General features: G+C 39.5%; 1 protein-coding gene and 1 pseudogene across 1 annotated transcript in view; both read left to right on the top strand.

Annotated features, from left to right (window-relative positions):
* Positions 1-21,789, top strand: part of INSC (INSC spindle orientation adaptor protein) — a 168,075-nt gene extending 146,286 nt beyond the window's left edge. The window contains exon 13 of the mRNA XM_047776215.1: positions 21,352-21,789. Within this exon, the coding sequence (XP_047632171.1) occupies positions 21,352-21,480 (129 nt within the window). The 3' untranslated portion in view covers positions 21,481-21,789. The remainder of the gene's footprint in view (positions 1-21,351) is intronic.
* LOC125126614 (uncharacterized) lies at positions 11,424-11,537 on the top strand (annotated as a pseudogene).
* Positions 21,790-26,279: the final 4,490 nt, after the last annotated feature.

Raw genomic sequence — 26,279 nt, 5'->3', positions numbered from 1 at the left:
TAAATGTTTTACAGAATTTGTCTGTGAAGCCATCTGGAATTTTGTTTGTTGTGAGTTTTAAAATTAGATTCAATTTCAGTACTTGTAACTGGTCTGTTTATACTTTCTCTTTCTTCCTATTTAAGTATTGGGAGATTGTACCTTTCAAAGAATTTGTCCATTTCTTCTAGTTTGTCCATTTTGTTGGCACAGAGTTGCTTTTAGTAATATCTTATGATCCTTTGTATTTCTGTGGTGTTGGTTGTAACATCTCCTTTTTCATTTTTAATTTTATTGAATTGAGCCCTCACCCTTTTTTTTCCTTGATGAGTCTTTTGTCTGGCTAAAGGTTTATTCATTTTGTTGATCTTTTCAAAGAACCAGCTTTTAGTTTTATTGATCTTTTCTATTTTTCATTTCTATTTCATTTATTTCTGCTCTGATCTTTATGATTTATTTCCTTCTGCTAACATGAGGCTTTTTCTTTCTCTAGTTGCTTTCGGTGTAAGGTTATGTTGAAATTTTTCTTGTTTCCCTGGGTAAGACTGAATTGCTGTAAACTTCCTTCTTAGAATTGTGTTTGCTGTGTCCTATAGGTTTTGCACTGTTGTGTTTTCATTTTCATTCATCTCTAGGTATTTGATTTCTTTGGTGAACCATTGGTTGTTTAGCCTCCAGTGGTTTAACTAATTAAGGTTAGTATTTTCTGAGATATTGGATCATCTTTACTATCATCACTCTGAATTATTTTTCATTGTGTGATAATACCTATCTCTACTTAGTTTTTCTTCTGGGTTTTTATCTGTTCCTTTATCTGGAACATATTTCTCTGTCATCTCATTTTGTCTTTCTTTTTGTGTCTGTGGTCTCCTTTCTGCAGGCTGCAGGATTATACTTCCTCTTCCTTCTGGTGTCTGCCCCCTGGTGGGAGGAACCAGTGCCTGCCCACTGGTGAGTGGAACTGGGTCTTGCCCCTCTGGTTGGCAGGGCCACATCAAGGAGTGTGTTTAGAGGTGGGCTGTAGGCTCCGGAATTTAGACAGCCTATATGCTGATGAGTGGGGCTGTGTTCCCACCCTGCTGGTTGTTTGGCCTGAGAGGTCCCAGCACTGGAACCTATAGGCTGTTGGTGGGGCCAGGTCTTGGTGCCAAAATTGTTACCTCCAGGAGAGCTCATGTATTTGAATATTCCCTGAGGCTTCTGCCACCAGTGAGTGTCCTTTCCCCACAGTGAGCCACAGTTGACCCCTGCTTCATCAGGAGACCCTCCAAAACTCACAGGCAGTTCTGGTCCAGGCTCCTCTGGAGTCACTGCTTTGCCCTGGGTTCTGGTGCATGTGAAAACTTGTGTGCACCCTCCAAGAGTGGAATCTTGTTTCCCCAACTCCTGTGGAGCTCCTGTACTCAAGCCCTGCTGGCCTTCAAAGCCATATACTCTTGGGCCTCCTCCTCCTGGAGGAGAGCCTGATGTGAGGCTTAGAACTCTCACTCCTGTGGGAGAGACTCTGCAATATGATTATTTACCAGTTTGTGGGTCAGCCACCTGTGGGGCATGGGATTTGATTATATCCAGTATGCCCCCCCTCCCCATAATCTTATTGTGACTTGTCTTTGGATCTAGAATATTTTTTTTTTTTGGTAGGTCCCAGTATTCTCTATCAGTTGTTGTTCAGCAGTTGTGGATTTTGGTGTTTTTATTAGTGGAGATGAGCTCAAGTCCTTTTACTTTGCCATCTTGTCTCCTAATCAGATGGCAACCAGGAAAATAAGTTTTGGAGTGTTTCTTTTTTACATATATTCAGTAACCAAGTAGACTTTGAATTATTTTATATTTGGGTTTGACTTTTCCAGGGGTATTAATTATATGTAACAGGAGCTATTGGCCACTATACAGCTCTCTCTCACTTTTGGCCAAAATATAATTTAAGGAAATTTTATTATCGAATACTATTCTGGCTAAAGAATCTAGTGCCTTCTGCTGGGAAGCTATAGCTTAAGCTATCTCATTTGCCACCACTATTTCTAAAGTAGGAGACAGGTATCAGAGTTAGGAGGAGACCTTGAGACCATAAGATTGCAGTTGGCAGCTGCTAGCAGATATTGTTTGAGAATAGCTGGTGATGTCCTTGAGTCTATTAGAAAGCTCCAATTCTCAGTAATATTGGAATGTGTCTGAACCCCCATCTGCAATGGCCACCTCAAGGATACTAGTTGGGTTCATAACCTGCTGAGCCACAAAGGGAACTCTCTATTGTTTTACTTTTAACCACACTGTTGCCCTCAGTGTTTAAGAGAGGAAAATAATTCTCTAATGGAGTTTTCACAGGGTATAAGTATTCATGATGTGTAACACTGCTTGCTATAAGTTATTACTGAAAGCACATGTACAATGCTGAGCTGCCTCTCTAGCTCCCATAGCAGGTCCAGGTGCACAACTACTCTGATTCTGGGGCCTGACTTCAGTGGATCTGTATTGGTGGACTTGTAGAAACAGTGCCTGAGAAACACCAGGGTCAATTGCTGGCATTCTCATGGTTGAGGCAGGACCAATGACAGTGTGCTTTGTAAGCCAGGACAACAGGTGAGAGATGACACCACAAAGCACACTCACCAGTGAATAGATCTGGTGAGGAAAAATCTGTGGTGCCAATCCCAGTGGGAATGATCCAGTCCCATCTACCTAATGCCACAGATCAGAAATGCAGCTCAGAAACATATCTTGGGGCTTCTAATCCAACAACTAGGGAGTAAACTCTACCCATGATAGGGCAGGGACAACCCCAGAACAAAGAGGAGGCCCTGCTCGGTATTCTCTGCAGGTTGTGGTCACCACAATACTAGTCACCTCCTATCAAGGGGATAACAGTCAGCATACACCCTGGAAAGAGGTGGCAGTCATCCATACTAAAAACAGCCCTTGCACCAAAAATTATTAAATGCACATAGGCCATACAAGGATATTCCCACATAAAAATAGTCCCCCAAGACAAGAGTAGATAATTGCTCCTCCTAAACTCATAGAAAAAGAGAAATATAAGTAAAATAAAGAAGCAGAAGAACCATTCCCAGTAAAAAGATCAAGAAAATTCCTCTGAAAGAACAAAAAATGGAATAGACTTCTTCAGTCTAATAGACACCGAGTTCAAAAAGGCGATGATGAAAATACTGAAGGACTTAATAAAGGCTATCAACAGAAATGCAGATTTATTCAAAAAGGATATAAAAACTGAGAAGCCAAGAAAAATTTTAAGATTCATTTGCATAGACAAAAGTTGAACTAAAGGCAATAAATAGTAGAATGAATAATGCAAAATGGCAAATAAGTGATATGGAAGACAGAATAATAGAAATCACTCAATTAGAATAGAGAAATCTAAATGAAAAAAGAATGAAAGCAATATAACAGGCCCATGGTATACTATAAAGTGAACCAATCTATGCATAATATGGATCCAAGAAAGAGAAGAAAAAGAAGAAAGGATTGAAAATGTATTTGAAGAAATTATGGCTAAAAATTTCCCGAACGTAAATAAAGAAACAGATATCCAGGTACAGAAAGCACAGACCATCCCAAAAAGATAAACCTAAACAAACCAAGACATATGATAATAAAAATGGCAGAAGTTAAAGAGTGGATTCTAAAGGCAGCAAGAGAAAAACAGTTAATTACAAGAGAACTTCTATAAGGCTATTTGCTGATTTCTCTACAGAAATATCACAGGCCAGAAGGGAGTAGCAAGACATATTCAAATTCCTAGCAGGGAAAAACCTGCAACCTAGGATATTCTACCCAGCAAGATTATCATTTAGAATAGAAGGAGAGATAAAGAATTTCTAGCAGCACCTGCATCCAGGTAGCACAGCCCTGCACAGTTGCCACCTGCAAGAACTGGGTCCAGCTGCTGGGCATCCAGGCATTCCTCTGAATCCGAGCCAGAGCCAGATGGGAACACAAGCAGGAGCCAGGCATAGTGAGCCATTATGTACCACAAGTCCCTGAGCAGGGGAAGCTGCCAGCCTACAATCTGGTGGCCAGTCAGGGCAACTTTGCCTGTGGCCCTCAAGGCTCTGAGCACCATTCCTACTCCCACCCCACTGTTGCCCTAACCTTACCTCATCATAGGGTACCCACCCACCACCCCAGGGTCTACAATATCCACAGTAAAAGTGTTACCTGGTGCCCTGCCAATTCCATCATTGTCAGTGGAGGCTGCCCTCTCTGTGGGTTCAGGGTTCTGGAGGATTCCTTCACCTTCCTGGGCGTCTTATTGGCCATTGTCTTGTTCCCCTTTGGTTTTGTCTGCTGTTTTGCCTTGAAGAAGTGAAGATGCCCCAACTGTGGTGCAAAGTTTACTTAAATGGAACAACACACTTGGCTTTCCTACACCCAGCTATCTTATTCTAAGGTAAATGTCACATACAATAGTTTTATTTGATTAATCTTCAGAACTGTTTTGTAAAGTTGTGGGTGGATTGGGCCCCACGAGGAGCCCAGATTTCAGGGGAGTGTGGACACTCAGCAGCACTGCTTCCAGAGTTAATGACAGCTCAATAAAGCACTGTTTTTACTTTTTGCAGTTTTCAGTTTGAGAAAGGTGAGAAAAACTGTTTTAAACAAATGAGATCCATATCGTTAAAAAAAAAAAGAATTTCTAGACAAGAAAAAAACTAAAAGAATATAGGAATACTAAACCTACTCCAAAGGAATATTGAAAGGTCTTTTTCAAATAGAAAAGAAATAAGAATCTATAGGCAAGAAAAAAAATCAGAATTGGAAAGTAAATCATTTAAATAAAGGCAATACACATATTTAAAAAAATCAAAGAATTTCTGTGAAAGTGCTGGTAACCACAATGAACAGCGAATGTGTGGACATGAAGCTATAAAAGAGGACCTCAAAAATCATAAAGCATGGCGGAGGAGAGTAAGAAAATGTAGATTTTTTTCTAGACTGTTTTTGAGCCTAGGTGACTACCAGTCTAAAGCAACTAGATATAGGAAGGGGTTAGTATACTTAAAAACAGGGTAACCACAAATCAAAAATACGCAACAGATTCACAAAAACCAAAAAGAAGAGAACACAAGCATAAAATAAAAGGAGATGAGATCCTCAAACCACAAAAAGAAAAAGAAACAATGAGAAAGAGAATCAACTGGAAAACAAGGTTTAAAATGACAACAAATACATATTTATCAATAATTACCTTAAATGTGGAGTTCCTGTTATGGCTCAGTGGTTAACAAACCCGACTAGTATCCATGAGGATGAGGGTTTGATCCCTGACCTCTCTCGGTGGGTTAAGGATCCTGCATTGCTGTGGCTGTGGTATAGGCCAGCAGCTACAGCTCTGATTTGAGCCCTAGCCTCGGAATCTCCATATACTGCTCTAAAAAAAAGAAAAAAAAGAAAAAAAAAGACCAAAAAAATTATAATTACCTTAAATGTAAATGTACTAAATGCTCTAATCAAAACACTGTTTTGATTGAGTGGCAGACAGGATAAAGAAACAAGAGCCTGTACTAGACTGCTTAGACGAGACCCAAATGATGGCAAAGGATATACATATATTGGAAGTGAGGAGATGGAGAAAGATATCTCATGCAAATGGAAATGACAAGGGGGGGGAGGGTCACAATACTCATATCAAACAAGATAATCTTTGAAACAAAGGCTGTAAAGAAAGATAAGGACACTATATAATGATAAAAGGATCAACATGAGGAGGGAATATTACACTTATCAACATATATGCACCTAATATAGGAACACCCAAATACATAAAATAAATACTAACAGACATAGAGGGAGTCTGGAATACAATAATAGTATGTGACTTTTGGAGTTCCCCTGTGAATTATCACTTAAGGATCCAGTGTTGTCACTTCTATGGCTCAGGCCATTGCTGTGGTGCAGGTTCGATTTCTATCCTGGGAACTTCTGCATGCCATGGGCATGGCCAAAGGGGGAAAAAATATGTGACTTTAACACTCTACTCACATCACTGATCTTTGAGAGAGAAAATCAATGTGGCAACAGACATCCTAAATAATAGAACAGTTAGACCTAATTAATATTTTTAAGACATTACATTCAAAAAACCCAGACCATATTCTTTTCAAGCACACATGGAATATTCTTTAAGTTTGGCCACATAAATAGGGCACAAAACAAGCCTCAAAAAATTTAAGCAGATAGTAATTATTTCAAGCATCTTTTCTGACCACAATGACATGAAAATAGAAATCACAGAAAGATAAATGAGAAAAAAATCATACGGAGACTAAACAACATGATATTTAAAAGCCAATGGGTCAACAATGAAATCAAAGAAGAAATTTTAAAATGTATTGAGGCAAATGACATGAAAACACAACCATATAAAATCTGTGCGATGCAGCAAAAGCAGATCTTAGAGGGAAATTCATGGCAATACAGGCCTTCTTTAAGAAACAAGACAAATCTCAAATAAATAACCTAACCCACCACATAAAATAATTAGAAAAAGAACAAAAAACACCTAAAGTTAACAGAAGGAAGAAAATAATAAAGATCAGAGAGAATGTAAATAAAATAGAGATTAAAAAATAGAAAAATCAATAAAACCAATAGCTGGTTCTTTGAAAGGGTATACTAAATTGACAAGGCCTCTGGCAAAACTCTCCGAGAAGACAGAAGACTCAGAAAAAAATGAGAAATGAAAGAGGAGAAATCACATCTGATACCAGAGAAATTTAAAAAGCATAAGGGAATACTATGAACAGTTATATGCCAACAAATTTGACAACCTAGAAAAAATAGACAACTCTCTAGGAACATACAGTCACAAAAACAGAATCAAGAATAAACAGATAGGAGTTCCTGCTGTGGCACAGTGGTTAAGAATATTAATGCAGTGGCTTGGGTCACTGTGGAGGCCTGGCCCAGTGCAGTAGTTTAAAGTATCTGGCATTGCTACAGCTGTGGTATAGATTGCACCTGTGGCTCAGATTCGGTCCTTAGCACAGGAACTTCCATATGTCATGAGTATATCCATAATGAAAAGAAAAGAATAAACAGATAACTTGAACAGGCTGATCACTAGGAGTGAAATAGCATCTACAATTGAAAACTCAAAGTTCCCATTGTGGCTCAGTGGTTAACAAACCTGACTTGTATACACGAGGATGTGGGTTCCATCCCTGGCCTCGCTCAGTGGGTTAAGGATCTGGCGTTACTGTGAGCTGTGGTGTAGGTCGCAGACACGGCTCAGATCCTGTGTTGCTGTGGCTGTGGTGTAGGCCAGTGGCCACAGCTCCAATTCGACCACTAGTCTGGGAACCTCTATATGCCACAGATGCATCCTCCAAAAGACAAAAAACAAAAGAAAAGAAAAAAAAAGTAAAACTCCCTACAAACAAACATCAAGGACCAGATGACTTTACTAGGGAACGCTGCCAAATATACAAAACTTATACTGATACTCCATAAGCTCTTCTAGAAGACTGACAGGAAGGAACACTCCAAAAGATCTATGAAGCTACTATCACTCTGATATGAAAACCAAAGACACTACCAAAAAAGAAACTTACAGGCCAATATCTTTGACAAATCTCTAGAGATGCAAACATTCTCAACCAAATATTAGCAAACCAAATCCAACAACACATAAGAAAGATCATACACTACAACCAAGTTGGATTCATCCCAGTGTTCACAGGATGGTTCAATATAGGCAAATCAATTAATGTGATACATAACATCAGCAAAAGAAAAAACAAAAACAACAGGATCATCTCAATAGATTCAGAAAATGCATTTAATAAAATTCAACATCCATTCATGATAAAAACTCTTACCAAAGCAGGTATAAAGGGAACATATCCCAACATAATAAAAGTAGCTATTTATGAGAAACCCACAGCCAACATAATACTCAAAAATGAAAAGGTGAAAGCCTTCCCACTAAAATCTGGAACATGACAAGGATGTTCATTTTTGCTACTTCTGTTCAATGTAGTGTTGGAAGTCCTCACAGCAGCCAGACAAGAAATAAAAGGTATTCAAATTGGTAGGGAAGAGGTAAAATTTTCACGATACTCAGATGACATGATTCTTATATAGATAACCCTAAAGCCTCCACACAAAACTATTAGAACTGATAAACAATTTCAATAAGGTATCAGGGTACAAGATTAACATGCAGAAACCTTTTGTATTTCTTTATGCTAACAATGAAATATCAGAAAGGGAATATAAACAAAAAATACCTTTAAAAAATCCCATTAAATAAAATAATTAGGAATAACCCTGACCAAGGAGCTGAAAGACTTGTATGCAGAGAACTACAAAACATTAATAAAGGAAATTGAAGATGATTCAAAGAAATGCAAAGATATCCCATGCTCTTGGATTAGAAGAATTACTATTGTTAAAATGGCCATATTATCAAATGCAGTATATGATTTAATATAACCTCTATCCAGTTACCCATGACATTCCTTACATAACTATAACAAATAATCCCAAAATTTATATAGCACCATAAAAGACCCAGAATTGCCAAAGCAATCCTGAGGGAAAAGAACAAAGCAGGAAGCATAACCCTCCCAGATTTCAGATGATACTACAAAGCTACAGTAATCAAAACAGCATAGTACTGGCACAAAAATAGACAAATGAAAATTCCTGTTGTGGCTTAGTAGTAAAGAACCCAACTAGTATCCATGAGGATGTGGGTTCAATCCCTGGCCCCACTCAGTGGGTTAAGGATCTGGCATTGCTATGGCTGTGGTGTAGGCTGGCAGCTGAAGCTCCAATTTGACCCCTAGCCTGGGAAATTCCACATGCTGCATATGCACCCATTAAAAGAAAAAAAAAATAGACATATGGATCAATGAAACAGAGTGGCCAGAAATAATCCTACAGACCTAAGTGCAATTAATATGTGACAAAGGAGGCAAGAATATACAGTGGGGAAAAGGCAGTCTCTTTAGCAAATGGTGTTTGGGTAGTTGGATAGCTGCATGTAAACCCTCACACCATACACAAAAATAAACTCAAAATGGCTTAAAGGCTTAAATATAAGACAAGATATAATAAAACTCCTAGAAGAAAACAAAGACAAAATCTTCTCTGACATAAATCCTACTAGTTTTCTTAGGTTGGTACCCCAAGGCAACAGAAATAAAAGAAAAATAAACAAATGGTACTTAATTAAACTTAAAAGTCTTTGCACAGCAAAGGAAACCGTAAACAAAACAAAAAGACAAGCCACAGTATGGGAGAAAATATTTGAAATGATGTGACCAACAAGGACTTAATTTCCAAAATATACAAACAGCTTATACAAATAAGTCAATAACATAAAAACCATGCAACCCAATCAAAAAATGGATAGAAGAAGTAAATAGACATTTATCCAAAGAAGACATAGAGATGGCCAATAGGCACATAAAAAGATGATTAACATAATTATTAGAGAAATGCAAAAATCAAAACTATAGCAAGGTACCAAATCACACTGGTCAGAATGACTATCACTAAAAAAGTCTACAAATAGCAAATGCAGGGGAGGGTGTGGAGAAAAGGGAACCCTTCTACCTTGTTGGTGGGGATGTAAATTGGGGCAGCCACTATGGAAATCAATATGGAGATTCCTCAAAAAAATGAAAATAGAGTTGCCATACTATCCAGCAATCTCACTCCTAGTCATGTATCCTGAAAGGATTAAAACTGTAATTTGAAAAGATAGATGTACCCTAATGCTCATAGCAGCACTATTTATAATAGCCAAGACATGGAGTATCATTGATGTCCATCAATAGATGAATGTACATACACATATTACTCAGCCATTAAATGGAATGAAATAATGCCAGTTGTAGCAACATGGATGAGCTTAAAGATTCTCATACTAAGTCAGAAAGAGAAAGACAAATACCATATGATATCACTCACATGGTACCTAAAATACGTCATATAGACAGAGTACAGACTTATGGTTGCCCAGGGGAAGGGAGTTAAGGAGGAATGGATTCGGAGTTTGAGATTAGCAGAGGCAAACTATTATATATAAGATGGATAAACTACAAAGTCTTTTTCTTTTTCTTTTTGTCTTTTTACCGTTTCTAGGGCTGCTGCCACAGCATATGGAGGTTCCCAGGCTAGGGGTCGAATCGGAGCTGTAGCCACTGGCCTACAGCAGAGCCACAGCAACACGGGATCCAAGCTGCGTCTGCAACCTACACCACAGCCCACGGCAACGCGGGATCATTAACCAACTGAGCAAGGGCAGGGACCGAACCCGCAACCTCATGGTTCCTAGTCGGATTCTTTAACCACTTAGCCACGACGGGAACTCCTACAAAGTCTTATTGTATAGCGTAGAGAGCTATATCCGATATCCTGTAATAAACCATAATGTAAAAGTATATGAAAAAGAATATACACACACACACATATGCACATGTATAACTGAGTCACTTGGCTATACAGCAGAAATTAGCACAAAAAGGTAAATCAACTATACTTCAATAAATTTTTTGTAAAAATTTAAAAATTAAAAAATAAATTTCTAAATATAATAAAAAGTAATATAACAACTTTCAGTGTGGACAGGGAGACAATCTTTTGGTAAATCAGTTCCATTAGATTAGTATTAGTCTTACAGGCCTGGTCCAGATTCTTGGTCAGCTGCTTACCACTGCTGTTTTCTTCTCATCCTGGTATGACTCATTTGGGGTCAGCAGCCCTTCTATAGCCCAGTCCAAAGCAGAGGGCATTCTTAAGTTAGATATGTGAATTTAGGAGATAATTATCTTCTGTTTCTTCGTGAATAAGGTGCTTAAGAATAACTGATAAAAAGCCTTCATCTAGGTTGGAGACAGTCCTTTAAATGATGCTTTTTCCAGTGTGATAGTCCCTTGATTATAGATCATGGGACATCTGATCTTCATCCAAAGGCAGATTACAGTGATTAGCTTCAGAAACAAATTTAGAATATCTTTTTAATAACTCACAAAACTTTACAATGATATAATACAGCAACAAAGGGCTTTTGTTTTTTTTTCTTTTTAGGGCCACACCTGCAGCATATGGAAGTTCCTGGGTTGGGGTCAAGTTGGAGCTGCAGTTGATGGCCTATGCCACAGCCACACCAGATCCTAGCCACATCTGTGACCTACACCACAGCTTGTGGCAATGCAGGATCCTTAAACCCACTGAACAAGGCCAGGGATCAAACCTTCATCTTCACAGACACTATGTCGGCTTCTTAACCTGCTGAGCCACAGTGGAAACCACAAAAGGCTACTTGTGAAATGAGTTTTAAATAATAAATATTGACCTCATTTAACAAAACTAGAATTTAATATCTATTGAAACAATCTTTTTTCCCCACTCTAAAATTACCCTCATTTTTACCAAATATATCCAAATTAAGGTTAATTTGTTTGCCACTTGCTTAGTGGTTGGGTCAAAGGAGAGATGGTATATAGAACTCCCCCAGGAAAAGAAGGGCTGAGATTTTACTCAGTAATCACACATATTAGTTTTCTTGTAGACCATTTTAATTTTTTTATTTTTTGCTTTTTAGAGCTGAAGGTGCAGCATATGGAAATTCCCAGGCTAGGGGTCAAATTGGAGCTGCAGCTGCTAGCCTACGCCACGGCCACAGCCATGCCAGATCCAAGCTGCATCTGCCACCTATTCCACAGCTCACAGCAATGCTGGGTCATTAACCCAGTGAGTGAGGCCAGGAATTGAACCCACATCCTCAAGGATACTATTCGGGTTCATTACTGATAAGCCATGACAGAAACTCCTCTGTAGACCATTTTTAGATCTAAACCTCAAGACCCATACCTTTCTGGAGGCCTGGGATTTTGTCATAGGCATATGTATAATAAAAGAATAACTGCTAACAATAACAACACCAAAAGATTAATTTGCTTGCAAAATAAATCTGGTTAATTGATCACATAGGCTTTTTAATATTGGCTGTGCTGGAACTTTTCATAAGGAATCTCAGACTGAACTCTTAAAAGGCATCTTAAGGCCAGGAAAGCCAAACACCAAAGCCTTGTCACAGACTCTGCTTGCAGTATCTATACTTTGAGTGAATTTTCCTCTTCTCAAGATCCTCCAAATATAGCTTGAGATTCTTAAACTTGTCAAGAGGGAACAAGTATACTTATTCATCTGATAAGGTTTCTGGGAACCTGCGAGTTTCTAATTTATGGAATAATCAGGTGGTGTGAAAAGAAAAACATTACAATTCTACTTACAAAGTTATAATTTACCATGTTATTATGAATCATAATCAGCTTAAGGGGAAAGGCTCGCTTATATCTGAAAAACGAAGATTAAAAGCCAGTAATATATCTGACAAAACGTCATAAAAATTATAATACTTATCAGTTCATTTAATTCCATGTAATTAATTTTTGTTCTGTTTGAGTACAGTTTTTCCACTAGTTTTTTTTTTTTAACCTTGCCTGATATTTGAGGATGGTAGTGACAGTGAGACAGTGATCATTTCAAGAAGTTGTAAGATTTTTGTTAAAGCTTGTATGATTTTCCCAGCGAGGTGGCTGTCTTGATCACCAGAGATTGTAGAACACATACCCTCGGCAGAAAACACATTTTTAATGGTTTCCTTTTTCATTGTGAGGGCATCAGCCTGGCAGCAAGGGAAGGCTTTAACCCATCAAATAAAAAAGTGGGATGTGTCAAGGGGCCAGGAAGAGTCACGTGACTGCCTTGGTTTTCCCATAGCCCTGGCTATTTAATTCACAACTAGTGTTTGCCCATCTTACTCTCTCTGATTTAGGAGCAGTTTGTTGCTATATTATAAGGATATTGGGATGGCAAAAAGTCTGATAATGAGGGGTTAATTTGTATAGAAGCTTAATGAACTGTATCTACATGTGTCATAATCTCTATAGATTCTATAACAGTTGCCGTTGCTGAAGTCTGGGCATTTCCCTAATACTAAGATTTAGTTCCTTTAGTCTGAGCCTTTTTTGAAGATAGATAACATTTTGTCAGGACATATATCATTTCTAGGAATTTCATCTACTGTCTGGAACACGTATTTTTATACGTGTTTATAAAGAAGGCTTAATGTTACCTTTTATTTGAATACTTTCCCTGTAATTTAATCTACCAAAGAATCCTAGTTAATGGTTTTCTGACCTGCCTCAGGGGTCCTCTGAGGCATCCTGAATTTAGCTAGAGAAAGGAACTGAATCTGTTATCAAAAGCAGCATTCTAAGGAACTTTACCTTAACACAGAGAGAAAACCAAATTCCAGCCTTGTATTTGCTTCCTGTTAATAGCAAAAATCATTTACCTAATTAAATTCAATCTATTCGTAATCAATCCTGACCATGTACAAAACTCTTTTTTAAGGTTCTTTTCCTATGAACCTTCCATAACTTTCTGTATCCATATTGGTTTGTCCCACTTTCTGTCCAGAAATAACCAGCTCTAGGACAAAATTATTCTTTTTCCTCAACAAAAATGTTTTTATTCTTTACATCTTTCCCCATTAATAACATATATCCTACCTGTTTTACACACTGAAATGCTTCTCTTATTATTTTTACTGGTTTTAATTATGTATAATTTTTAAACCTTAATCTCTAATCAAGCAATTGTGACCTGTTTGTTATATGAGTATTTCCTAATTAGCAAACTTAAGGACATATCCCATAACCTCCCAAATCATACATTTTTACAGCATAATTTTTTAATGTGGGACATGACATGTAACTAATAAACCCAAATATCTTAGTTTTCTCTCTCAAAAGAAAGCAAAAGTAGGTAAACAGAATTGTCTAGAAATCAATGTTCCAGTATTTTATCCTAATTAAAAATGACCTACACTTCAGTGAACTTTTATCATTTAGGTCAATTCTGCAAAACTCTAAATTTCAAGTTATGAAGAATTTGAAAACCTAAAACAATTCTTTTTTTTTTAAGGCCTTCACTTGTGGCATATGGAAGTTCACAGGCCAGGGATTGAATCAGAGCTGCAGCTGCGGGTCTGTACCACAGCCACAGCAAAGCTAGATTTGAGCTGTGTCTGTGAGCTACACTTCAGCTCACGGCAGTGCTGGATCCTTACCCCACTGAGCAGGGCCAAGGATCGAACCTGCATCCTCAAAGATCCTAGTCGGGTTTGTTACCAGTAACTCCCATAATTATTTCTAAAGTATTCACCTAAAATCTTCTGTACCATCTGTCTCCATTTTATTACTTTTGACAATATTATATTGAGTTAATTTTCTTGTTCACAAATATTATAACAGATATAATGTGTAGTTATTGATTTTCCGGAAACCTAGGTACAATAAGAAATATTATACTTAATGTTGATGACTCTAAAGACATGTCTATATTAATTAGCAAACTTAAACAAACTTGAACTGTAATATCAGATATTAATTTAATATTGAATATTTTCAGATTATGTGAACCTGAAATTCATTTGGGCTGTTTTCTGTTCTATTTAGAAATGTTTGACTTGTAAGCACTTACTTTTCTTTAAGCCAATTAAATAGACGTCATTTCCAAATTACCCTCAGCAATATTATCCAAAGACAAAGACACATGATCATAATGAGACATACATATGTATCCAGATCTTATTGCTTCTTTTTAAAACTTATTCACGAATCAGATATTTTAATTTATGAACCAAATATTTTAATACAAAACTTTTTAGTGTATAAATTTTTCCTTCTATTCCCCCCTCTATTGTAAAACAGCTATAACTGCATAATAATCATGCAGTAAAGGGATCCATTTATGGGCCATTTTTTATTTTTTAATTATTATGTTAATTTTTTTGCCTTTTTTTTTTTTTTTTAAAGGTCCACACCTGTGGCCTACAGAGGTTCCCAGGCTAGGGGTCCAACTGGAGCTACAGCTGCCGGCCTACACCATAGCCACAGCAACATCAAATCTGAGCCACATCTGCGACCTACATCACAGGTCATGGCAACGCCAGATCCTTAACCCACTGAGCGAGGCCAGGGATCAAACCCACAATCTCATGGTTCCTAGTCGGATTCATTTCTGCTGCACCATGACGGGAACTCCTGGGCCATTTTTTAAAAATTTAAGGTGCATTATGACCAAGCCATGTTACAAAGGACAATCATGATTTTATATTTCATTGGTTTGTAATGGAAAGCAGTCCAATTCTGGAAAATGCAACTCAGGGAGCTACATTCAGGAAACGAATTTGAGTTCCATAGCTAACACCCTTACACACAAGAAAAATGCAAACATGTACACAAAGAACAAAATCTAATTCCTGCAAGACAGAACTAAAAAGGGTGAAGTCTAACAATTTCTTCAACTTTTCCCAACAAGGATTCCTTTTTTTTTGGTGGCATTTACAATTGATCTTTATTTTTTTTCATTTATAATGATTTTTATTTTTTCCATTATAGCTGGTTTACAGTGTTCTGTCAATTTTCTACGTCCATCAAGGTGACCCAGTTACACATACATGTAGACATTCTTTTTTTTTTTCACATTATCATGCTCCATCATAAGTGACTAGACATAGTTTCCTGTGCTAGATTTTAAACAACAAACAGTATGCAAACAGAAAGACAGGGAATCATGACCTGTGTGTCATGGCAATTAATCTAGGAAATGCAAAACTAAAAAACAACAGCTGGGGGAATAAGTTAAATATAATTACCTGAGCTTAAAAAGCCTCTTTCTCCTCTTTTTTTTTTTTGGTTTGAACTTTTATTAATTAACCCAAAGCTGAAGTCTCAGGCAAAGTGGGTTGTATTTTTATTTTAAGAGCGTAAGCATTAACTTCAAGTTTTCTCCTAAGAATTTTTTTTTTCCCTCTCAGGATCAGAATTCTGAAAAATAAGTATTTTATCAAGCCAGCTTTTTGTAACCGCATATGCAAAAAGAACCAGTTTTGGAATTTCTAAAGAGTTTTCATCTTAACTGATTTTCTCTCGATTCTAAATAATATTGTGGTCACACAATGTTAAATCATTTTTTCCTTAGTCATAGGTTCATAGCTATCATCAGAGTTTTTTTTTTTTTTTCAAAATATGCCCCAAAGGGCATGTTTCCCACTTAGAAAGACAATAAAAACAAAGCACAAATGGCACCCCCAAAGCCAAACGCTAGCATCCAAAGAAACAAAGAACCAGCTCACAAATAGGGTAGAAGTCCAACGATTATTCCTCTCTCCAATACAAAAAAGATGGTTTTGGGGAGGAAAAGCTGAGAGTGGAGATGAAGGGGAGTTTTGGGTTGTACATACAAAGTGGCTTACCTTCCTGCATCACATCTGTCAGCCCCCAAATGCCTGTTCATTAGCAGAAGCAGACCAAAACCAGACCCTTATTTCCTTCATCACGAAATTGAAAGTGCCATGGACCAGTGATGCCTGGTCAAGTCCTTGAGGCTGTCCTTGAGGCAAAGGTGGTCAGCTGCTGGACAAAATCCAAGAGCTATCACTGGCCAGGAGCTGATGTGCCTTGGGCAAGACACCCACTCAGGGCAGGTTAACTTCTTCCACCTGTTGGAGGTTTCAGTATCTGCAAAACAGCTCAAAGGATATGGCTCAGAATACTATACGGCTAATTCTATATAGCTTCCGAGGAGGAACTAAAACATCCTTGACCTTTTTTACAATGGCCAAACTCTTATTATTTTTTGCTTGTTTTCCTTCCTTTCTTCATTTTTCTCACTTCTCTGATTAAATGTACTCTTCAGAACTTGGGGAAGCCTAGGAGACTAAAGTTTTTCTACATACAAGGGGCAGGCAGAAGATATGGGGGTGGGTGTCTGTCCAAGGAGGGTCCCATAGGATCCTGCTCAGTTACAAAAGATATCTGATTTCGGAGTTCCGGTCGTGGCTCAGTGGTTAACGAATTGGACTAGGAACCATGAGGTTGCGAGTTCAATCCCTGGCCTTGCTCAGTGGGTTAAGGATCCGGCGTTGCCATGAGCTGTGGTGTAGGTTGCAGAGGCGGCTCGGATCCCGCATTGCTGTGGCTCTGGCATAGGCTTGTGGCTACAGCTCCGATTCGACCCCTAGCCTGGGAATCTCTATGTGCCACAGGAGTGGACCAAGAAATGGCAAAAAGACCAAAAAAAAAAAAAAAAGAAAAAAGATATCTGATTTCTACTGGTGAACAAGTAAATAGGCATAGCTGATTTTTCTTGATTTGTTGCTACATTCACAGCTGAAGGAAAGGCTGTATCAGTTAGAAAGCAGTGACTCTAAAGGTGTAATTTTTTTCATGCAAGTTCACAGACCTTAATTCTATCTGATGTAGTGAGTACATGGAGAGATGCGTTAATATCTGGCAAACACATAATCATTGGCCCCGACTACCATATCTTCACAACTCGACTACCATATCTTCACAACTCGGCAGCCAGCAACTGCCTGACACTGAATAGGCCCTGAGGCAATCTTAAGAAACTTTAAAGCTCCATTCAGGGCTTTGTTATGTGGGCTTGTTACAATTCCTTTTCCATTGTTATAATTAGTTTGCAGGAGAACACACAGAAGGGCTTGGCCTCTATTTTCAATCCCTTGAAGGACCTTCCAGGGGAAAAGGAATTAAATTTCTTCTCATGGACAGGTTGTTGGATGTGGAGGAGAGCCCTTCCTTCTGAATCCATCCTTTGTGTAGTTGCTGGCCTAATTTTTTTTTTCATGACAGTTCACAATACCACTCTCCCGCGATCCATCCCTCCCTGGTTCCCCATCACCTGTGGCGTACTGTCCACGTGCTCAGCCCTTCACAGCCTGGCTCTGACCCATCTTAGGTCTGACAGCCTCCCACAGGCCCCAGGCCCTGCTCAGCTCAGGTCTGCATGCCCTAAATCACTCTGACACTGTGCCTTGGCCCTGGTCCCAATCAGAAGCCCTTTCTACAGTTCTCCCAGCACTTGCTTGAAGCCTCAGATCAAAATCTCCCTTCATGAGGTTTCCCAGGAGCTCTCTGAGGCTCAAAGACAGGGGATACACAGTATGTGCCTGGGCATGCCTGCTTGGATTTTGTTTTCCCCAGTAGGAAGCAGGTTGCATTCTCTCTTTTTTTTTAGGGCTGCACCTGCAGCATATGGACGTTTCCAGGCTAGAGGTCAAACTGGAGCTGCATCTGCTGGCCTACCCCACAGCCACAGCAATGCTGGATCTGAGCTGTAAGTGCAGCCTCCACCACAGCTCACTGCAATGCCAGATTGTTAACCCGCTGAGCAAGGCCAAGATTGAACCCATGTCCTCATGGAAACTAGTCAGGTTTGTTACCCCTGAGCCACAACAGGAACTTCTGGGGTTGTGTTATCTTGTGCTCCTGGTGTTAGAAGGGGAAGCTCTTGGGAATTCAAACATAGACCCACCTAATGCTGAAGGTTTTGACTTTTTTGCCCAAACCATCTTGTTTCCAGCCCTACTTTCTCCCCCTGTAACTCTGATCATGCTACTTCGGCTCATATGAGGGGATCTACATTCATCCCATCTTGTTTCCAGCCCTACTTTCTCCCCCTTGTAGCTCTGATCATGCTACTTTGGCTCATATGAGGGGATCTACATTCACACATCCCCCAACCCTGGAGCCATCCTAGGGCCAGGGCCCTTTTCCAGCTCTTGTATTTCCATAGGACCTTGGGTTTGGTGCCTGCTTCTGGCCTGGTTGAGGGACTGATGGACTGGCTGGGCCCACCCCGAGCCCCCAGTGTTGGTGGGTGTTGGTGATTTGGCAGCTCCCAGAGGGGGCTGTCCATTTGAGTGTGGCTCCCCTGGCTGGTGAGCAGGGCCACTACCTCTCCTGCCCCCTCTCCAAGCCTTCTTCCCAGGTTCAAAGGCTCTCCTCAGATGAAGGGAGGACATTGCAATGATCATCTCCCATGTCTGGGAAAGTGGCAGGGTGGATTGTCTCCCACAAACAGAATTGATTTTTTCCTTAATGAAGTAGCTGTCAGTGCGCAGCCGGGCTGTTTTAATATTTGGGTGTTTTCAGACTGTCTGGGACTGAGATCCTGGGAAGATTGGCCGTTCACGCTGAGAAAAGCAGAGGCCAAGAAAAAGGCTTCAGAGGGGTGAAGGGTCCTTTGAGCTCCTGGACGCAGAGGAGGGGGTGCACTGATATCATTTGGGTTCACATCTTGCACACTGTCTGGGGACCCTAAGGGGGATGAGAGTGCCTGTTTGTCTTTGGGGTTTTTTTCTGGTCTCTTTCTAGTTCTCTCTCATGTTTTGTTTTTGCTTTTCTCTCCTTCCAGAGGTTGCCTCTTCCCTCGAGGATGTCTCTCTCTCCTTTTCCCTCTCCCACCTCTACTTCCTCCCCATGTCCTGCTACCTCTCTCCTCTTATCCTCCTGTCCCAGGTGCAGTCTTTTTTTCTGACACCATCTCTTTATCTCCCCGTATGCTTAGTCTCTTTTCTTTCCCAAGCTTATTTCTGTCTCTCTTTTAATAGTCCCCGATTGTTCTGTTTTTATGATTCAATCTTTTTCCCTGTCTATTTTCTTCTTATTTTTTTCTTTTCATAGATCCATTTTCTATCTATTTCATTGTCTCTCTTCTTTTTTTCTTTCCCCCCTCTTGCTTTATTTTTACCCTTGATGGTGTAAAATACATCGATGGCCTCATATTCTCACATCTGTGGAAGATCCCTGGTTCCATTTTTACTGTGATAACTCAAAGGCAGTGGGGTTATTTCTCTTATTTGGAGCAAAGAAGAACCAGAAAGTACGATGGAGTTTAGCTGTTACCTTTGGGGAAATCATACCCCAGGAGAAGCAGGACATACTAGCTGGAGATAGTCTCCTAGAGTCTAGTCTCCATTAGTGTCTCAGACCCTGCTCATGTGCACAGAGGTGCATGTCCCTTCTCCTTGATCCAGCTTGCACATGGTAGTACCTGTTAGTCCAACAAACAGCTTACATCATCCTCTTTTTACCAACTTGGCTATTTATCAGCAATAGTTGCTCTCATGTCCAGGTAATGAGCTATATGCCTGGCTTGTACTCAGTATAACTTAGTGTTCTGGGATTGCAGTATGCTTTTTGTTTGTGTAGGTATGATGGCCCTAGACTTGCGCTGCTGTGTGATCTCAGGAAGGCCACTTTCCCTCTATGAGCCTTAGTCCCCTTATTTCTAAGTTGGAGATCAGGATACTTACCTTGCTGTATCCTGTGGGGATTAAAGGAGATACTGTGTGCAGATACTCAATGAGAGTTTGCATTCCTCTTCATTGCTTCTTCCGTCATTCTGATATTTCACTTCCTCTTTGTTTCCCCAAGGGAAGGGTATCCTCAAGTTCCCACCTTGTTCCCTGCTGTGCATAGGCCAGAAGGAAGGAATTTATATTCACTGAGCACCTAGTATGCATTGTCTCAGCTAACTGGGAAAGAGGTCCACATAGATATAGGACTCATTTTCATAGTTTCAGGTTACTCTAGCAGTAGAACTCAAATTTTAAGTTGAGTTCACTTGTTCATTCCCCCCGCCCCCAGCAAATATTTATTGAGTCTGTGCCAAGCCCTGTTCTACCTGCTGTAGATAGAGAGAAAAACAAAACAGTCTCTATCCTTGAGGAGCTTAGAGTCTCATGTGGGAGAAAAACACTTAAAAAGCAGTTGCAATCAAGTATGAGAAGGTTGAAGTCAGCCTAGGGCTGTGGGTACAGGGGAGGGAAGGATTTTCTCTGCTTCATGGAATGGAAAGCTTCACCGAGGAGGTGACAGTTGGCCAGGCTTTGCAGGATGAATGCATCTCTCTACTGGGCTGCGGTTTCACTCTGCCTGCACCTCTCTCTCCTGTTCTTATTTCCATCTGGGTGGTGGAATGTCCATCTCCTTCAACTTTATGAGCGTCTTTCCTCTCTTTCTTTTCTCTTTCCCACCCCAAAATGCTTTGCTCAGAACATTGCTGAATTTATGGCTAAATGAATAGTCCTTGATGTTCTAAGATTTCTCTAGGGACCTGGAAGAAAAAACACAATTCCACTGAAGTTTCTGGGAATTCCAGCCTAAGATAAACAAATCCTGAAATTAAATATTTCACTAAATTGGCCAGATTCTTAAAATGACAGATCTTCAAAACTACTCCTTTCCTCAGATGCCTGGAAAACCAAGATGGCAAGACCATAAAACTTTCAGAAAACATCCACTATAGTGATCAAGATACAAATGAAACTAGGTGACTATGTGATCAGGTTGATAGAGTGACTTGGTGACTAAAAGGATCAGATGACTAAGGTGTCAAGGTGATGATCAACTCAAATTGGCTGATAAATAAACCACTTACTGAAATGCATCTCTCAGGAAAGTTGAAGGAATACATGCACCTGAGCAGGTCCCAGCCTGATCTCTCCTACTTTCTCTCCAGGCTGCTCTGCGTAGATTGGCTGGAGTCTGCCCTGAAGGCCTCCAGGACTCTGACTTCCAGCAGCTGGTCCAGCCTCGGCTTGTGGACTCTTTCTTACTCTGCAGCAACATGGAGGAGAGTTTTGTGTAGGAAGTGGGGGAGAAGAAAAGACCTCATTTTCAAGGCCCCTCTGAATACATGCCTGTGAACATAACTGACTACACACCAGTCCCCTCACCTCTTTATTTATACTTAATTTATTTTTTATGTGAAATGAACAGAGGGCTAAATATTCTAGCAATATCATGAGGAAGTGTGTGGTCCTTAGGAGTCGTTTTCATTTTTATTTTTTGACTTCTGTGACTTTTCAGTTGCAGATGTTGAAATGCATAATGGCTAATATGACAGATTGTCATGGGTGATTTCACTTCCTCTTTCATTCTCTACTCTCAATATATAATCTTGTCTCATTTTTTAAAAAAAATTTTAGCTGCCCAGCAGTCTTTTTTTAAAAGTTGGATTTGCTCTGAGATTTTAAATGAATTTCATAGTTGGACAAAATATACTGGAAGGAAATTCTAGTTTTATTCTTTAATAAAAGAAAACATACAAAATGTGTCTTAATTTTCTGATTAAATTGTGTCAGACTAAATTCTTGTTTCCCAAGATTTCACAGTTATTAAAAAATTCTCAGCTATTAAAATTGCATAGGAAATTGAATTGTTTTCATAGATACATAAGTGGGTCGAGTTCTGAGTGATTTAGTGGGAGATCAAGATTTTCAAAGCTGCAGGAACTCAGTTTCCCTTGGCTTGCTAGTCTTTGACCACATGGTAAGTAGCATTCTCAGATGAGGTTTTCATGAAAAATACTTCTTCAGAAGTATATGTGGAGTTCCTTTTGTGTCTCAGCAGTTTATGAACCTGACTGGTATTCATGAGGATGCAAGTTTGATCCCTGGCCTCACTCAGTGGGTTAAGGATCTGGTGTTGCCATGAGCTGTGGTGTAGGTTGCAGACATGGCTTGGATCCTACGTTGCTGTGGCTGTGACATAGGCCAGCAGCTGCAGCTCCAGTCCGACTCCTAGCCTGGGAACTTCTATATGCCACAGGTGCAGTCCTAAAAAGCAATAAATAAATAAATAAATAAAAATAAATGCATGTAAATGGTAATGTGCTGGAGCTGACTGGCTTGAGCCAATTCACAAGGGACAATGGTGAGAATTTCTTCTCAACTTCACATTCAGTGAGCTCATTTTGGTAGCTTGTAATTGACAATAGTGAGAGTATTTATATCACATAAATTGGCAGATGCTACAAGTCAGAGACTTTTTTTTTCCCCAGAGAGATAGTCTACCAATATCATTGCTTAAAAGTATCATAAAAGTCTGTGAATATTTCTGAAAGATTTAATATTATTGTGATATTATTTTCTACAATTCAAGAAAGTTCTGAACCCCATTATACTGAGACTAAAAAAAGATTATATGGTCATATCAATATATGCAGAAAAGCATTTGACAAAATACAATCCCCATTCATGATAAAAACTCTTATTAAACTAGGAATTATCAGAGGGGATCAAGATGGCAGAGAAGTAAGACGTGGTGCTCCCCTTTGCCAACAAACATAACCAAAATAAAAAAATCTACAAGTAGGATGATTTGCACAGAACATCTACTGAAAGTAGTCAGAAGACCTCAGACCTCCAACAAAGAGCAAGAAACCCTCTGCATGACTGGGTAAAACAAAAGAAAGAGGGGGAGAGAGAGAGAAGAGAAGAAAAAAAGAATCAGAATGGGAACAGCACTCCTGAGAGGGAGCTGTGAAAGAGGAAAGGAATCCATACCCTAGGAGGCCACCTAACTGTTGGGGATATCAGCTGGAACAGAGGGGGGACTGCAAAACCTCAGATAAAAGTGCAGCAGTCAGACTGAGGAAGGCAAAGCAAAGAGGGTCATAGACCATTGGTACCACTGCCTGGGACACCACAGCCTGAGACACTTGAATGGGGGCTGGGCACTGAGACTCAGGATTTGGAGGTCAGTTCTGGGGAAGGGACTAGGGTTGGGTATGTAGATACAACCTGAGGGAGCTAGGGAGTGATGTGCCACAGGCTGAGGAGCAGAGCACCAAAGCATAGAGAGAGCAGGAGTAGGGATGGGCCTACAGGGGAGTCAAGGTGCCATTGCTGGGGAGGGTATGAGGAGGAGGGGTGGGGCTGACATCAGAACATCTTTCTTTGTGCATGTACAGGATGTAGGTGGATGGGGTGCCTCTTGCTATGGGGGTGGGCGCAAACCACTGCAGCCATCTTGGACTCCTGAGGTAGGAGTGTCCCCCCCCCACTAAAGGTCCCATGAACAGGTGCTGCCTGTGACCCTAGTAATCACATGGTGTGCTGTGAGGAGGGCCATGCAATGGAGCACCTCCAGTTGAACACACTCCGATGGGAAAAAACACACCCTGCTGTTGCCACTGCCAAAGGCTCTGGGTACTGCCTCCACCTCCTCAATGGTCTTTGCCACTGCCCAGGGCCCTGCAACCCAGATCAGCCTGTGTCTGCACCTCCCTATATGTCCTTGCCACTGTCAAGGGCCCAGATACAGGCCCTGCCCATTGCTCCCATCTCCCTGCAAGCACATGCAGACCATACACCAGCACACCCCCTATCAAGGGGAGAACACCTACACACACTAAGGAAAGAGAGAGCAAACATCCAAATAAAAAGTAGACTTCATGCCAAAAGAAATAGTAAGCCCTCAAAAGATACCCAGGGATGCTCCCATATAAATAGCAATCCAAGACTACTTTGGATAATTTTTTCTCTAAACTTACAGAATAAGAAAAATATAGGCAAAATGAAGAGGCATAGGAACCATTCCCAGTTAAAAGAACAGGAGAATTCCCCCAAGGAAGCAAATGATAAAACAGAATTCTGTAATCTAGTAGACACCAAGTTCAAAAAGGAGGTAATGAAAATACTGAAGAAATTAAGAGCATATATCAACAGTAATGCAGATTACTTTAGAAGGGAACTATAAACTATAACGAGGAGCCATGGAAAATTGGAAAATTCATTTTCAGAGAGGAAATCTGAGTTAAAGGCATTGAAGAGCAGAATGAATAATGCAGAGAAACGAATAAGTGACTTGGAGGGAAATCACACAATCAAGACTGCAGATTGAAAACCAAGTGAAAAAACCTGAAAGCAATATAAAAAGGTCTATGGAATAATATAAAGTAGGCCAGTATGTATATGGGAGATTCCAGAAGGAGAAGAAAAAGAAAAGGGGATTGAAATTATATTTGAAGAAATTATGACTGAACCCTATCCAAATCTAAAAGAAACAAATGTCGAGATACAAGAGTCACAGAGGATCCCATATAAGGTGAATCCAAACAGATCTATACCAAGACATATTATAATAAAAATGGCAAAAGTTAAAGATAAGGAGAGGATTGTAAAGGCAGAAAGATAAAAGCAAAAAAGTTAATTAGTCTAGTTTCACTTGCTCACAGGAGCAAAAAAAAAAAAAGTTAATTATAAGGGAACTCCATAAGGCTATCATCTGATTCCTCTACAGAAATGCTACAGGCAAGAAGAGAGTGGCAAGATATATTCAAAGTTCTAAAAGGGAAAAATTGGAGTGCCCATTGTGGCTCAGTGGTAATGAACCCAACTAGTATCCATGAGGATGTAGCTTCTATCCCTGGCCTCATTCAGTGGGTTAATGATCCACCATTACTGTGAGCTGTGGTGTAGGTCAAAGATACAGCTCAGATCCCGTGTTGCTGTTGCTGTGGTATAGGCCTGCATCTGCAGCTCTGATTTTGACCCCTATCCTGGGAACTTCCACATGCTGCAACTGTGACCCTAAAAAAGCATAAATAAATAAATAAATAAATAAGATAAAAGGGAAAAAATGTGCGGCTGAGAACACTCTGCTCAGCAAGATTATCATTTAAAATGGATAAAGAATTTCTTAGACAAGTAAAAACTAAAAGAATAGAGCAATATTAAACCCATTCTAATGGAAATATTGAAAGCTCTCCTCTAAAGACGAAAGAAGTAAGAAGATACAGGATGGAGGAAACACAATTGGAAAGTAATAAAATAAGCCAGGATACAGATCAAAAAGAAAAAAACCCAACTATTTGTAAAAGTGACAATAAACACAAGGAACAGCAAAAGGATAAACACGAAGATGTGAAAAAGGATAAAATCATAAAATGTGGGGAAGGAGAGTAAGAAAATCTAGACTTTTTTTTTAAATGTGTTTGAGCCTATATGACTATCAGGCTAAAACAAGCAGGTATAGGAAGGAGTTAATGTACTTGAAAAAGAGGGCAACTACAAATCAAAACAAAAAAATACATTCACAGAAACTAAAAACAAAAGGACACAAGCATAAGATAAAAGGAAATCATCAAACCAAGGGGGGAAAAAAAGGAAAAACATGGAATCAACTGGAAAACAAGGTTAAAAATGGCAATAAATACATAGTATCAATAATTACCTTGAATGTCATTGGACTGAATTCTCCAATAAAAAAGCACAGGGTGGTAGACTGGATAAAAAAACCAAGAGCCTACAATATGCTACCTACAAAAGACTTACCTTAGACCAAAGGACACATATACACTGAAAGTGAGGGGATGGAAAAAATATTTCATGTAAATAAAAATGACAGGAAAATGGGAGTCACAATACTCATATCAGAAAAAAATAGACTTTAAAACAAAGGACATAAAGAAAAAAGAACACTAATGATAAAAGGAACAATTCAAGAGGAGGATATTATACTTGTCAATATACATGCACCTAATGTAGGAGCATCCAAATACATAAAACAAATGCTAACAGACATAAAAGGAGACATTGATGGGAATACAATAATTAACACCTCACTAACATCAATGGACAGATTCTCTAGACAGAAAAGCAA

The sequence above is a fragment of the Phacochoerus africanus genome, chromosome 4, assembly GCF_016906955.1.
Source record: "Phacochoerus africanus isolate WHEZ1 chromosome 4, ROS_Pafr_v1, whole genome shotgun sequence".
Lineage (NCBI taxonomy): Eukaryota > Metazoa > Chordata > Mammalia > Artiodactyla > Suidae > Phacochoerus > Phacochoerus africanus.
Note: the sequence above shows the minus strand (reverse complement) of the source record. Positions and strands in the feature narration are given on the sequence as shown.